The sequence below is a fragment of the Pleurodeles waltl genome, chromosome 4_2 (assembly GCF_031143425.1).
Source record: "Pleurodeles waltl isolate 20211129_DDA chromosome 4_2, aPleWal1.hap1.20221129, whole genome shotgun sequence".
Classification (NCBI taxonomy): domain Eukaryota; kingdom Metazoa; phylum Chordata; class Amphibia; order Caudata; family Salamandridae; genus Pleurodeles; species Pleurodeles waltl.
Window position 1 is genome coordinate 894280440 of NC_090443.1, and position 15566 is coordinate 894296005.

General features: G+C 47.6%; 1 protein-coding gene across 1 annotated transcript in view; it reads left to right on the top strand.

The window, feature by feature from the left end:
* Positions 1–15566, top strand: part of EPS15 (epidermal growth factor receptor pathway substrate 15) — a 792619-nt gene that overhangs the window by 688841 nt on the left and 88212 nt on the right. The window contains exon 22 of the mRNA XM_069232684.1: positions 4212–4291. Within this exon, the coding sequence (XP_069088785.1) occupies positions 4212–4291 (80 nt within the window). The remainder of the gene's footprint in view (positions 1–4211; positions 4292–15566) is intronic.

The following is a 15566-nucleotide window of genomic DNA, read 5'->3' on the forward strand; positions in this document are numbered from 1 at the left end:
TAGTAGGAGGACCCTGGGGGATCATAAAGATGCTGCATGATGGGCACAGGTGGTGGGTTCCGGAAAACCACAGGCTGGACAAGGAAGAGGGCTGCCTGCTGAACATTGCTGGACCAGTGATCGGATAACTCAAGGTGTCTGAAATCTTAATCCGGTTCTCTCGCAGTCAGTTGATCCTCTGGGTTTAGGCTGCAGGTGTTGTGTTGGCCAGGAGGGGGTCAAACCAGGGTGGACACAAGGTCAGAATCACCTGGGGACCTGTTCTGGACCAGTGGGCCACCTGGACTCAGGCTGTGGGTGTCTGGTGCAGAGTGGGCAGGACTCCGGATCCGGGGCGGTTCTGGAGTCCTTCTTGGAGCTTCTTGTGGACAGGGCTGCTGTCCTCTGGAGTTCTTGGTCCTCTGGTGGGCAGGCAGTCCTCTAGAGGTTTGGAAAGGTTGCTGGTATTGCAGTATGTGTAGACTTTTTGGAGCAGGGATTCAGAAGTTGCAGTCAGTCCGTTAGGGATGGGATCACGTCAGTTGGTGTCTGGAGTCTTCTCTGCCGGGATCCGCTTGGCAGTCCCTCTTTTCTTCTTGAGGTTGCCAGGAATCTCACAAGCTAGGATCAGGGGAGCCCTTAAATCCCAGATTTACTGGGGTTATAGTGGGTCAGTGGCCAGTAGCGGACTTTGTCCTGGGGGGGTTGGCATCTCCACTAGCTGGAGTGCCCTCAAGAATTATAACTGAAGGCCTGAGCCTTTGAGGCTCACCGCCAAGTGTTGCAGTTTATGCAGGAAAGGAGGTGTGAAGCACCTCCACCCAGAGCAGGCTTTGTTTCTGGCCTCAGCGAGCACAAAGGCTGTCATCCTGTGGGGTCAGAAACTTCTTTGCTAGTGGCACTCTGGCCCAGAGCAGTCAGCCCTACACTAGAGGGTTGGTTAAAATACAAGGGGAATCTCTAAGATGCCCTCTGTGTGCTTTTTACAATAAAGCAAATACTGGCATCAGTATAGGTTTATTGTTTTGAGAAGTTTGATACCAAACTTCCCAGCCTTCAGTGAAGCCATCATGGAGCTGTAGAGTTCGTAATGACAAACTCCCAGCCCATTTACTTAATATGGCTCACACTGTACTTACAATGACTAAGAATGGACTTACACACTGTAGGAGCATATTGCTCATGCAGCTAAGTCCTCTCCTGTGGTATAGTGCACATTGCCTTTGGGCTGCAAGGCCTGCTAGAGGGGTGACTTACCTGCGCCACAGGCAGTGGGTTGTGGGCATGGCACCCTGGTAGGCGGTACCATGTTGACTTTGCCTTTTTCTCCCCACCAGCACACATAATCTGCAATGGCAGTGTGCATGTGCTCGGTGCGGGGTCCCTTAGGGTGGCACAATACATGCTGCAGCCCTTAGGGACCCTCCCTGGTCACAACACCCACTGGTACCTTTTACAAGGGACTTAGCTGTGTGCCAGGGGTGTGCTAATTGTGGATACAATGATACAGTGTAGGAAAAGAACACTGGTGCTGGGGCCTAGTTAGCATGATCCAGGCAGTTAAGCGTGTAAACCCACAACTAGACAATGTTACGCGGCAAAGTGGAAACGTTTTATATGTTATTGCCAATGAAAAATAATTGACCCTCTTATACCAAACGTTCAAGAGAATTTCTGTTATGTGCTGCATTTACAAAAGGCTAATCTTGTTTACACATCCATTCGTCTTCATTTAGCAGCCATAGGTGAATATCTTCAAAACATACAGCATACTTGTTTGTTGAGAGTTCCAGTTATTACAGCATTTATTTAACGACTTAGCAGTAATTCCACCAAGGGTCCCTTCATCACCATCCTGGAATCTTAACATTGTTCTAACAAGACTTATGGGTCTGCCTTTTGAACCACTACATGTGTGTTCCCTACAATTTCTATCAAGGAAAGTAGCTTTTTAATTAGCTATCACTTCCCTTAGCCATGTGAGTGAGCTCCAGGATCTAACCTTGGAAGAGCCTTTCTTCCAAATTCACAGGGAAAAAAGTAGTACTACAAACTAATCCAAAATTCTTTCCAAACATTGTCACAATTTGATATCAATCAGTGAATAGGATTACCAGTTTTCTTTCCCCAACGTGATTCTGTGGCAGAAAGGGCTCTACACACACACACTTGATATTAAAAGAGCTCTTAAGTACTATATAGACAGAACCAAAGAGTTTAGAAAAACTAAACACATTTTTGTGGCCTTTTCCATGCCCCACAAGGGAAAACCTATTTCAAAAGCAAGTATAGCTAGATGGATAGTCAAGTGTATTCAAACTTGCTATGCTAAACAACATTTACCTGTAACACCTAGGCACATTCCACTAGAAAAAAGTTTCATCAATGGCATTTGTAGGTAACATACCTATAGCAGATGTTTATTAAGCAGCTACATGGTCTACACCACATACCTTTACAAGAACATTATTGTACAGATGTACTTCAACACCAACAAGCAACTGTTGGGCAAACAATACTACGAACACTCTTTCAGACAATTGCAACTCCCACACACTAGCCACCGCTTTATCTAGGAACTACTTTACAGTCTATGCATAGCATGTGTATCTATAGCCACACATGCCATTGAAATGAAAATGTTACTTACTAGTAGACATCTGTTAATGGCATGTAGTGCTGTAGATTCACATGGGCCCTCCCACCTCCCCGGAGGGATGTGGCCGTTGCAATTTTCTTGCATGTAAATATTGTACATATGAAAGTACATTGCATGGACATCTTACCTCTCTACACTACTTCAGTCTCCTGCCTGTGGAGAAACAATCTAACAAACAAAGGACTCGATGCCCATTCGCAGTATTGCCGAGAGGAAGAGTCACTCGATCCTGTGACAAGAAAAATAAGTTGTAGCACTATATGGTGAGCTTATGCATAGCATATAAGTCTACAGCACTACATGCCACAAACCGATGTCTACTGGTAAGTAAGATTTTACTTGTAAATTAGAGATGACAGGAACCATATTTGTAAATTAGAGATGCATCCTTTGAACAAATCCTCAGTTCATCCCAAAGTACCTTCAGAATTTCACTTCAATGAACCAGTAGTTCTTCGAACTTTTTTCAAAGACTCTAGAAATGCAGCAGAAAGATCTGTTCATACCCTGGATGTATGTCACTTTCTTGGGCTTTATATGACCAAAACCTAAGAGAATCATATACATTTTTAATAGCATATGATCCTTGAGAAAGGGAAATGATATTACCAAGCAAGTAGGAAGATGGATTTCAGTGACCATAGCCTTCGACCACTCAAAAGCCGACCACCCCTTACAAAGTACAGTGAAGGCTCACTTAAGATTGATGGCAACGTTTACAGCCCTTGTCGGTTTCTGGATGTTGTAGAGTTGTAGAACTGCTCCAGGAAAAGCATCCATACTTTTACTCTCCATTATTGTCGGGATTTGACAATTTCTAATGATGCTACAATGGAATAAGCTCTCTTTTGACATCTCTTCCTCTAAGATGAATTTTCCTGTGTTGAATGAACATGTTTCGCCTGACAATCTCCTTCCACTGTTAATATTGCCTGATGTGCTTTGCTGTGGTGTTGAGATACTTGCATGTATAGTTGTAAATGATTACTGCTTACTATTCTGATTCCAGGATGTGAATCTATAAAAAAAAAATGTTTAAAAAAAATCCAGTACTGGAGGAAAACAGTTACTTTCTTGTATACTGTGGTTCTCCAGTATAGGCATCTTTCATAGGTGCGGCCACTCTGCTTCCTGATATGTGCTCACTTGTACGTGCATGCATATATTTTATCATACACTCCTGAGTAAGAAATCTGAAGTTTGGTTGCCCTTGAGGGAAGAGGTGTGGGCTGTGCTCTGTTCTGAATGGCTGAAGTTTGGTTATTTTATGTTCTTTTATAATGATGTGGATAGGCTACCAATGTGGCCTCTCCCATTTACGCAAGCCTAAGTATAGCTTTGTGCTGCTTTTCATTAGAATACTATGACACTCCCACCTCACTGACTGGGATGGTTCCAGCATGTGGCTCTATGAAAGATGCCAGTACTGGAGAACCACAGTATACAAGTATTTTGTTTAGATCTAGCATATTTAATTCATACCGCAAAATGTACTTTCACCAGCTGCTTCTGTATGGTTTTTCTTTTCGGAACTGATTTCCCTGTATTTCCAATTATTGTTTGGCTCTTGCAGCAGCCGATGACCCATTTGCATCTTTCTTCGGGAATGAATCATTTGGAAGCGGTTTTGCTGATTTCGGCACATTGTCCAAGGTAAACCAAATTGATTAATACTCACGACATGCTTATAAATACTGTTAGGTTTACTTATTTAGTTTATTCTGTAATTTATGCATTATCCTAGGCAATGTGGGTGCCTTCAGTAGGTATGCAATAGTCAGTTGCAATCGTGTTATGCAGGGTACAAATACAATTTTTGAAAGGAGATAGTGGTTCACATTGATAATGTTAAGTATCCCTGAGAGTATATCCAATAATCTGTGAGTTCTAAATATCAGCTAGGCACAGAGTGATAGGGTAATCATCATCCAGTGCCATGCTCCTTGTGTTGCAAAATATTGGGGAGCAATGTTGAAGGAGATCAGATTGCGAAAGCAAAGGAGTAAAAATATGCCTTATACTTACTTTGAAATGAAAAATGAATTGGAATAGATGGCAGATTATCAGCACTAGTGTGCATCAGGGTGGCATGGCCAATTGTGATGCAGTGAAGATGTGAGTATCTGATAGACTTCTATCTGCAGATTCCTTAACTTAGGTTTTCCCCAGGCATCAGACTGGATCTGGAAGATTCCTTTGTGAGCAGTACCCCTGCTTGCCAGTAGGTGGCGTCATTCAGCTTTGCGTGCTTTTGCATCGTCTGTGCTGGAAATTACATCTGTTGCACCTATATAGGCATCCAGGCACGCTGATGTAATTTATTTTCTTTCCGCACCAGCCAGTGCTGACCCTTACCCCATCAGTTTCTTTATTGACTGAACTTTTTTGACTTTTTGCTACCTCCTTTTTGAGGATTACTTCCTGGTGTGCCAGGGAAGTCATCCGAGAAGGCTGGCTTCAAGCCTTGCCGCGCGTGTCACCGACCTATGTCAGTGACTGACCCGTATCTTGTAAGCCTGTGATGCTTTGAGTACAACCACGACCTGAAGTTGTGCTCTAACTACTGTGCCGTTAACCCAAAGGCCTTGAGGGAGCGATCCCTCAAGCTCCTGGCAGCTCAGCGTGCAACGCCAAAGCATTTGAGATCCCTGTGGAGAGGAAATTCTAGGTAACTGTCACAGACTCCGAGCTCATCGATGCACTCCAAGTCGTCGGGGCACCTGGGTAAGTCCCACCATAAGAAGTCTTCAAAGAGGTCTTTGACTTGTCCGCATCCATCAGCTGATGATACACAGGAGCGTCCGCATTCAAGTCCTGGATCTGCGGTGGAGCCGACACCATGACTCCCTTAATTTCTGAGAGCCGGAGTGACCCACACCCAGCTGAATGAATTCTGTGAGGCCATGCACCTCATATTGGGCAGACTGACAACTCCAGTGCGCCTTTGGGCCCTGAGTCGTCAGTGGCCCCTTCTGGTTCTGCGCTGGCAGCTCAGACTCCAGTTGGGCCCCGAGGATCCTTTCCTGGATCCAGACTGGCACAGGTCATACTATCTCGACCTTCCATGGAACTGGTCCCGATGCGGACTTTCCTGGCGTTGCCCTCATTCAAATCCCTGACGCCAATATAGAGCAGAAGGCCTCAATCGGTGCCATTTCTGACGCCATCTGAAGCTGTGCCTTCCAGGTCGGAACCTGAGACCTATTCGAATGGGCTAGGATTTGGGAAAGAATGGGAAGGGTCACTGGGCCTGAAGAATACCAGCCCTATGAAAGTCCCAATATGGACTGTTGTGAGGAACTGGGTGAAGCCAGTGGACTTAATACTTCTCCAGATACTGGTATGCTTTCTCCCCCTACTGTGGCTACAGGGGAGGGGGCTTCATTTGCAGTGGTGGTGGTACAAAGGGCAGCTGAGGTCCTTGACCTTCAGTTGCCTTTGGTGGCCGTCAAGGCTATTGTCTTGATGGAGATGCTGCCACCAGGAGTTTCCCCCTCAGGACCCCTACTGCCATATAATGACGAAGATGTTTTCTTTAGCCAGCCTGGTATTGTGGCTGGTGAAGCCTGCATGCCTTTTGGGCCGCTGTTCCCACACTCTGTGAGACACGGTTGCACAGGTGCTGCCAACGGCCCCAGAGGAGGCCCAGACCATTCTCTCTCAAGCTGTTGCTGATGGGAGGGATGCAGAGAAGTTCACCATCCATTCTGGACTTGACACAACTAACTCTCTGGGCAGAGCGGTTTTATCAACAGTGGCCTTGAGGTGCCACGCCTAGTTGAGGACTACTGGCTTTCCAGGTGATGTCCAGTCATCCCTAATTGGACATGCCTTTTGAAGGCTTCTTTCTCTTCGGAAACAAGGTGGATTTGGCACTGGCTCTGACAGTCTGGCTACAGCTAAGTCCTTGGGCCTTTCTGTGGCCTCACATCACCCACAATCTGCCCTTCGCTCCTTTTGTGGCTTCAAAAGGGGCTTCCAGCCACCCCAGTTCCCTCCCAGCCACAGTGCTCTTCAATTCCACAGCCATGGGTGCAGTACCCACAGACCTCTTAGGTCAGGCAGCCAGCGGTCGAGTCAATCCACCACCACCCCGGCAGCGCAGCCTCAAAACCCTCCTAATCAACCCACATACCCTCATGGGCATCCAGTTGGTTACAGGATCCGTCATCACCTGCCCCACTGGCAGTTCATAAAATCGGACAGGTGGGTTTTGCAGATCGTCTGAAGGGCTACTCTCTCCCCTTCATGACCATTCCTCCCCCATGCCACCCTCTTATGATAGGCTGACAGAGGATCATCTCTCCCTTCTCCACAGGGCATGGTTAGCAGCCGAAAATGGTGGCAGCATACCCGAGGCACTCCCGGACCCAGTAGTAAAACAAAGATCCTGCTACAGCGCTGAAGCCCCTGGTGCCACCAAACTCGCGGCTGGGGAGCTTGGACATCAGTGGAAGGACGACAGCGGTCTTAAAATGAGCACCCAGCCCATTGACGAAGCACAGCGGTATGACCATCGTTGCGCCACAGGGCCTGATGTGCCAAGGGACCGTGGCGGAGTGAGGCATCGCCTGAAAGAAACAAAGCCGACTGGGTTCACCTGCTCACTGATTGCTGAAGGAACATGTGGAGGGTCTGAAGGGGGTGAGCGGCACAACCTAAAGGAGTGAGAGTTTGCTTAAGTGTAGAAAACACTGACTCGCCTACCCGCACCGCCCAAAGGCCTACACAAACCTGGCGCAGTGAGTAGGCAGAGCCGGGTCTGTGGACCGGGCAGCCTAGAGGAGCGACTGCGAGGACACCGGCGACGGTGTGCAAAGGTGCTGAGTGAGTTGGCCTCTTCTCGACCAAGCGTGGGCCCCTCTGGAAACATTTGATAAGCTGGAAGGGAAACAGCCTCTTAGACGAAGAACGATACCCGGAAGGAGTGCAGGAGGGAGCGGTCTGAGCCCAAATAGAAGGAGCGGGTTGACTGAGCCTGAAAGGATGCAGGGATTGGAGTAGGGCAGACTCACCTCAGCACCGATAACCACTTTCCTGACCTTAGGCTCTGTGCAGAGCCTGAAGAATCAGAACAAGGACATCTAACACAGTCACATTATAGCATTGTAACTAGTACATGGGGGAGACAGTTGGTGACCCCAGTGCAGTGCTTAAGGCTGCACCTTAGAGAGGGGCAAGGGGGCCTGGTCCCCATGGGTACAGCTCTTGTGGGAGAGCACATCCCCACATGTGAACCACGAAGCAACAAGACCGTAAGGCGGAGGGCCCTTGATGGAGAGTGCGGGGCTATGAGAGAGGTACCAGAACACACTTGACATGTAGAATAGAGTGAGGTACCATCCTGTGCATATCAGATCCTGCCTCGACACACTAGACCACATGGTGGATCACACAAAACCAAAGATGCCTGGTAAGTCCACAGGTAAGTGCAGGAGATGTACCCCCCGTCAGGTAGCTCATCACAAATGGCCCCAGAAGATTTTGTCCCAGCAACACTTGTGAACCCATCAGTGAACAAGCTGGACATCATTCTCCAGGAGATAAGGGACTTCCGACAGGCTATCGAGCAGCACCTTGGGGCCATCGCCACAGACCTAACTATCCTAAAAGATGACCACAACAAATTAAGTACCAGCGTCAATTCAAACATGCTCACTCTCAATTCCATAGCTCCTTGGCAGAAAGAACAAATAACCACAGTAGCCCTACTCCAACTTCAAGTGGAACTCCTGCAGGAGAGAGCTGACGACACAGAGGGTAGAGCGCGCCATAATAATACACAAATTATTGAGCTGCCAGAAGGAAAGTAGGGCCCAGACCTGACACAGTATGTCGTAGAGTGGTTGCGAACACAGGTGGCCTCCTGAAGGCTTATCGGTACACTCTGTGGTACAAAGGGCGCATCGCATACTGACTAACCCCATTGGCTCCTCCGAGACCAGTGGTTGCCCGCATCCTAAACTACGGGGATAGGGACTTGATTATACAACAAGCACCATAAAAAGCACCACTACTAATAGACAGTGTCCACATTTTTGTGTTCCCTGACTATACGTTACTAGTGCAGCGCCAAAGGGCTTCGTTCCAGGCAGTAAAACAACAACTCCGAGCCAGTGACATCACATACGCCCTTTTGTTTCCAGCCAAACTCAGGATAACGCAGGGAGAGAAAGCCCACTTCCTTGATACTACGGAGGATGCATGGGACTGGCTGGAGCGACAATATCCAGACACGGGTGGACTGCGAACGGGACACCAACAGACAGCAGGAGGGCAGAAACAAAGTTTGAAGGTGTGGAATCGACTAACATGGTGGCTTGATCACCACGAGATCCCCTCTGTTCTGCTTTCCTTCTCTTATCTTGTGACCGAGCTTACAAAACTTCTCTGGAATGCACTTCTTAGTTTAAAGAAGACATTTATTATTATTACTTCACCACGAGGTTCCTGAAAGACGAAATTAGTAGGTTGGAAGCACACGTTAAAAAGTAGTTGCAGCAATGAAAGCAAAATATATCAAAGTACTTCTCAGTTGCAATGTACTCAGCAAATACATTTGATTATATTACAGCATAACTTCAAAGCAAAGCATAAAAGTCAAAATTGCATCACCGTAGGGCCTATCACTCCGCTTCATCTTTATGCAAGTTGATGGCTCCAGTTCAACTGTGAGAAAGAGATTTTAACCCAAACGGGAGACAGGCAACTGACATCCGTTCCTGTCTGAAGTCAAGATCTTTCTCCCCCTCGCTGTTGCCCAGGGCCATCATTAAAAGCAAACTCATTGTGAGAACCGAATAAACTTGGAGAGTGGCCAGTTCTCCAAACTTCACTCATTCCCAGACTGGATTGAGAGGTAAACACAAAATCTACGCTCTCTTATCGGCTAGGGTTTGGTGTGAAACACACAGCTTGGTCTATCATGTGGAAAAACACAGCTTGGAAAAACACAGCTCATCTGCAATGTCTAACTCCACGTTAAAGCCAATAGGCAGCTAACCTAAATACCAAGTGTAATGTCTAATGCCATGTTAAAGCCAATAGGCAGCTAAACTGAATACAGAATGTAATGGCTAATGCCATGTTAAAGCCAATAGGCAGCTAACCCAAATACCAAATGTAATGTCTAATGTCATGTTAAAGCCAATAGGCAAGCTAACCTGAATAATGTGGTACTGGTGAACATTGAGCAACTAATATGCACAGTGGTGAAACAAAAAGTCATTGGTCAAACACAATTAATAGCATCACACCCTCTCCATGACAGGCCCTTTAGGGACAAAGCAGGGCGGTTGCCACGGTCTGCCCCAGTGGACCCGTGAACACCCCGGGCTCCTTCCCGAACTGTGCAGTCGACTAACTCGGAAGACAGCGCTACACTCTTCCCCACAATCACCTATAGGAGTAGGCACACAGTGAATGGGGCCACAAACCTTAAAGACGCACTCATGATGTCTGCGTACTCGTGTGGCAACTCAACAGAGAACAATATGCTGCCTACCTGTACTGCTGCACCATAGCTATAAAACATAGCTTTACTGCCCAAAGCACTCTGACAGTCGGAAAATAACTGCTGTGTGGTTGAGACTCTCCTAAAGCCCAGGGTGTGCTTGCTAAAGCTGCAAAACATTATCACTTAATATACTAAGCTGGGCCAATATGGCTGCCAGTACCACGTCTGCACCCGCTTGAGTTGCTCACCAAGCATGAGGCTGCGACCATCTCCACAGACAAAGGCACATATTATTTTACTAAGTTATGACTTGTTTACAGTTTGGATTGGTCGAATGTTTACCGACAGACCTTGTATTGGGAGGGAAATGTTATATACCAGTTCTAATGGGTATTATGTTGCCATTGCTATTAAATGAAAGCACAATGATGGTCACCACATCCACGCCAGGCAAGAAAGTTATCCACTTTGTGGTCTATTACAGTCCCTAACAAATACACAATATTAACCTGGAATGTCAGGGGGATGGGAACTATACCAAAACGGCACAGGATTCTGGCACAACTAACCAGCCGTAAAGCACCCATTGTGTATTTGCAAGAGACCCACCTTGTTGAGGGAGAAAGACCATAAACTCCATGTAAGGAAATGTCTCCTTGGCATGGTTACCCCCTGACTTTTTTCCTTTGCTGATGCCAAGTTATGATTTGAAAGTGTGCTGGGACCCTGCTAACCAGGCCCCAGCACCAGTGTTCTTTCCCAAAACTGTGCCTTTGTCTCCACAATTGGCACAACCCTGGCACCCAGGTAAGTCCCTTGTAACTGGTACCCCTGGTACCAATGGCCCTGATGCAAGGGAAGGTTTTTAAGGGCTGCTGCATGTCTTATGCCACCCTGGGGACCCCTCACTCAGCATATGCACACTGCTTGCCAGCTTGTGTGTGCTGGTGGGGAGAAAATGACTATGTCGACATGGCACCCCCCTCAGGGTGCCATGCCAACCTCATACTGCCTATGGCATAGATAAGTCACCCCTCTAGCAGGCCTTACAGCCCTAAGGCAGGGTGCAAAATACCACAGGTGAGGGCATAGGTGCATGAGCACTATGCCCCTACAGTGTCCAAGCAAAACCTTAGACATTGTAAGTGCAGGGTAGCCATAAGAGTATATGGTCTGGGAGACTGTCATATACGAACTCCACAGCACCATAATGGCTACACTGAAAACTGGGAAGTTTGGTATCAAACTTCTCAGCACAATAAATGCACACTGATGCCAGTGTACATTTTATTGTGAAATACACCCAGAGGGCATCTTAGGGATGCCCCCTGAAAACATACCCGACTTTCAGTGTGGGCTGACTAGTTTTTGCCAGCCTGCCACACACCAGACCTGTTGCTGGCCACATTGGAGAGTGCCTTTGTCACTCTGTGGCCAGGAACAAAGCCTGTACTGGGTGGAGGTGCTTCTCACCTCCTCCTGCAGGAACTGTAACACCTAGCGGTGAGCCTCAAAGGCTCACCCCCTTTGTTACAGCGCCACAGGGCATCCCAGCTAGTGGAGATGCCCGCCCCTCCGGCCACTGCCACCACTCTTGGCGGCAAGGCTGGAGGAGATAATGAGAAAAACAAGGAGGAGTCACTCCCCAGTCAGGACAGCCCCTAAGGTGTCCTGAGGTGACTTACTTTTAGAAATCCTCCATCTTGCAGATGGAGGATTCCCCTAATAGGATTAGGGATGTGCCCCCCTCCCCACAGGGAGGAGGCACAAAGAGGGTGTAGCCACCCTCACGGCCATTGGCTACTGCCCTCCCAGATCTAAACACACCCCTAAATTGAGTATTTAGGGGCTCCCAGAACAGAGTAAGATAGATTCCTGCAACCTGAAGATGAAGAAGGACTGCTGACCTGAAGCCCTGCAGAGAAGACGGAGACGACGACTGCTTTGGCCCCAGCCCTACCGGCCTGTCTCCCCACTTCAAGAAAAACTGCAACAGCAACGCATCCAACAGGGAGCAGCGACCTCTGAAGCCTCAGAGGACTGCCCTGAATCTAAAAGGACCAAGAAGCTCCCGAGAGCAGCGGCCCTGTTCAACAAAACTGCAACTTTGAAACAAAGAAGCAACTTTTAAAGACCACACGTTTCCCGCCGGAAGCGTGAGACATTCCACTCTGCACCCGACGCCCCCGGCTCGACGTGCGGAAAACCAACACTACAGGGAGGACTCCCTAGCGACTGCGAGCCCGTGAGTAGCCAGAGTTGAGCCCCCTGAGCCCCCACAGCAACGCCTGCAGAGGAAATTCAGAGGCTCCCCCTGACCGTGAATGCCTGCTTCAAGGAACCAGACGCCTGGAAACCACACTGCACCCGCAGCCCCCAGGACCTGAAGGAACCGAACTCCAGTGCAGGAGCGACCCCCAGGCGATCCTCTGCCTAGTCCAGATGGTGGCTACCCCGAGGAGCCCCCGTGCCTGTCTGCATCATTGAAGAGACCCCCGGGTCTCGCCTTGAATCCTATTACAAACCCGACACCGGTTTGCACTCTGCACCCGGCCGCCCCTGTGCCGCTGAGGGTGTACTTTCTGTGCCTGCTTGTGTCCCCCCCCCCCGGTGCCCTACAAAACCCCCCCTGATCTGCCCTCCGAAGTCACGGGTACTTACCTGCTGGCAGACTGGAACCGGGGCACCCCTATTTCCATTGAAGCCTATGTGTTTTGGTCACCACTTTGACCTCTGCACCTGACCGCCCCTGAGCTGCTGGTGTGGTAACTTTGGGGTTGCCTTGAACCCCCCAACGGTGGGCTACCTTGGACCCAACTTTGAACCCTGTAAGTATTTTACTTACCTGTGAACTTAACATTTACTTATCTCCCCCAGGAACTGTTGATTTTTGCACTGTGTCCACTTTTAAAATGGCTTATTGCTATTTTTGCCAAAACTGTACATGCTATTGTGATAATTCAAAGTTCCTAAGATACCTGAGTGAAATACCTTTCATTTAAAGTATTGTTTGTAAATCTTGAACCTATTGTTCTTAAAATAAACTAAGAAAATATATTTTTCTATATAAAAACCTATTGGCCTGGAGTAAGTCTTCGAGTGTGTGTTCCTCATTTATTGCCTGTGTGTGTACAACAAATGCTTAACACTACCCTCTGATAAGCCAACTGCTCGACCACACTACCACAAAATAGAGCATTAGAATTATCTTTTTTTGCCACTATCTTACCTCTAAGGGGAACCCTTGGACTCTGTGCATACTATTCCTTACTTTGAAATAGTACATACAGAGCCATCTTCCTACATTGGTGGATCAGTGGTGGGGTACAGGACTTTGCATTTGCTGGACTACTCAGCCAATACCTGATCACACAACTAAATTCCAAAAATTGTCATTAGAAACTGATTTTTGCAATTTGAGCTATTTGTCTAAATTTTTAAAAGTCCTGCTAGGGCCTTGTGTTAGTCCCTGTTAGCATTTCTTTTAGAGTTTAAAGGTTTTGTAAACGTTTGGACTAAGTTCTAGAGATAGTTTTAGATTCTTAAAAAGTAGCCCAACTTTTAGAGAAATAATGTCTACTGCAGAAGAGATGGTGGTGGAGCTCAACCTCACCCCTTACCTGCATCTTAGGATGTCAGAGTTAAGGACTCTCTGCAAAATCAAAAAGATAAAAACTGGATCAAACCCTACCAAAGTACAGCTCCAGGAGCTCTTGGCAGAGGTTGCTAGAGACAACCCCTCTGAAGGTACCCTTACAGAGTGGGTACGCTAGTGATGGGGAGGAACATTTCCCACCTCCATTCCTAGTTAGGGAGAACAGGGCTCCTCCAACCCTGACTCCACAAGTGATAGTCAGAGATGCTGCTTCTCCCACAGGGGAGTCCAGCAACACTGGAAGCATTGAGGGCAGCCTCAATGAAGATGACCTCCTGTTAGCCAGGATGGCCAAAAGATTGGCTTTGGAGAGACAGCTCCTAACCATAGAAAGGGAAAGACAAGAGATGGGCTTAGCTCCCATCAATGGTGGCAGCAACATAAATAGGGTCAGAGATACTCATGACATGCTAAAAATCCCCAAAGGGATTGTAACAAAATATGAAGATGGTGATGACATCACCAAATGGTTCACAGCTTTTGAGAGGGCTTGTGCAACCAAAAAAGTAAACAAATCTCACTTGGCTGCTCTCCTTTGGGAACTGTTCAGTGGAAAGTGTAGGGATAGACTCCTCACACTCTATGGAAAAGATGCAGAATCCTATGACCTCATGAAGGCTACCCTGATTGAGGGCTTTGGATTCTCAACTGAGGAGTACAGGATTAGGTTCAGGGGGGCTTAAAAATCCTCGAGCCAGACCTGGGTTGATTTTGTTGACTTCTCAGTCAAAACACTGGATGGTTGGATTCATGGCAGTGGTGTAAATGATTATGATGGGCTGGACAATCTGTTTATGAAAGAACACCTTTTAAGTATTTGTTTGAATGATAAACTGCATCAGCATCTGGTAGACCTAGGTCCAATGTCTCCACAAGAATTGGGAAAGAAGGCGGACCATTGGGTCAAGACTAGGGTGATCAAGACTTCCACAGGGGGTGACCAAAAGAAAGGGGTCACAAAGAATCCCCAGGGGAAGAGTGTTGAGATATCCAGGAGTAAAAGTAAAGAGTCTTCTACAGGGCCCCAAAAACCTGCTCAGGAGGGAGGGTCCAAAGCCTCTTCACAATCCAATTTTGGGTACAAGGGTAAAAACTTTGATCCCAAAAAGGCCTGGTGTTGTAGCTGTAATCAGCAGGGACACCAAACTGGAGACAAGGCATGTCCCAAGAAAGGTTCCACTTCTACTACTACTCCGGTTAGCACTGGAATAGCCGGTCTCCAGGTGGGATCAACAGTGTGCCCAGAGCAAATCAGGGTTCACACTGAAGCTACATTAGTTTCTGAGGGTGGGGTGGACTTAACCACACTGGCCACCTGGCCCCCTAATATGCAAAAATACAGGCAGCAACTCTTAATTAATGGGACTAGTGTAGAAGCCCTGAGGGATACAGGTGCCAGTGTCACAATGGTGACAAACAAACTGGTTTCCCCAGGACAGTACCTGACTGGACAAACTTATCCAGTCACCAACGCGGACAATCAGACTAAAGTACATCCCATGGCTATGGTAACTTTATAATGGGGATAGGTCACTGGCCTGAAACAGGTGGTAGTCTCCTCTGCTAACCCAGTAAACTATTTGCTTGGAAACGACCTGAAGTCCTCAGCATGGGCTGAGGTTGAACTCCAAACCCATGCAGCCATGCTGGGTATCCCTGAACTGGTGTGTCATGACAAGGGCACAGTGCAAGGCTTAGGGTGAAATAAAGGTGTTGGAGCCTGGAATAATGGCCCAACCCTCCAAGAGAAAAGGAAAGAAGACTGGGGAACCAGCTTCAACACAGCAAAAGAAAAAGAACCTCTCTTCCCAGGAAGA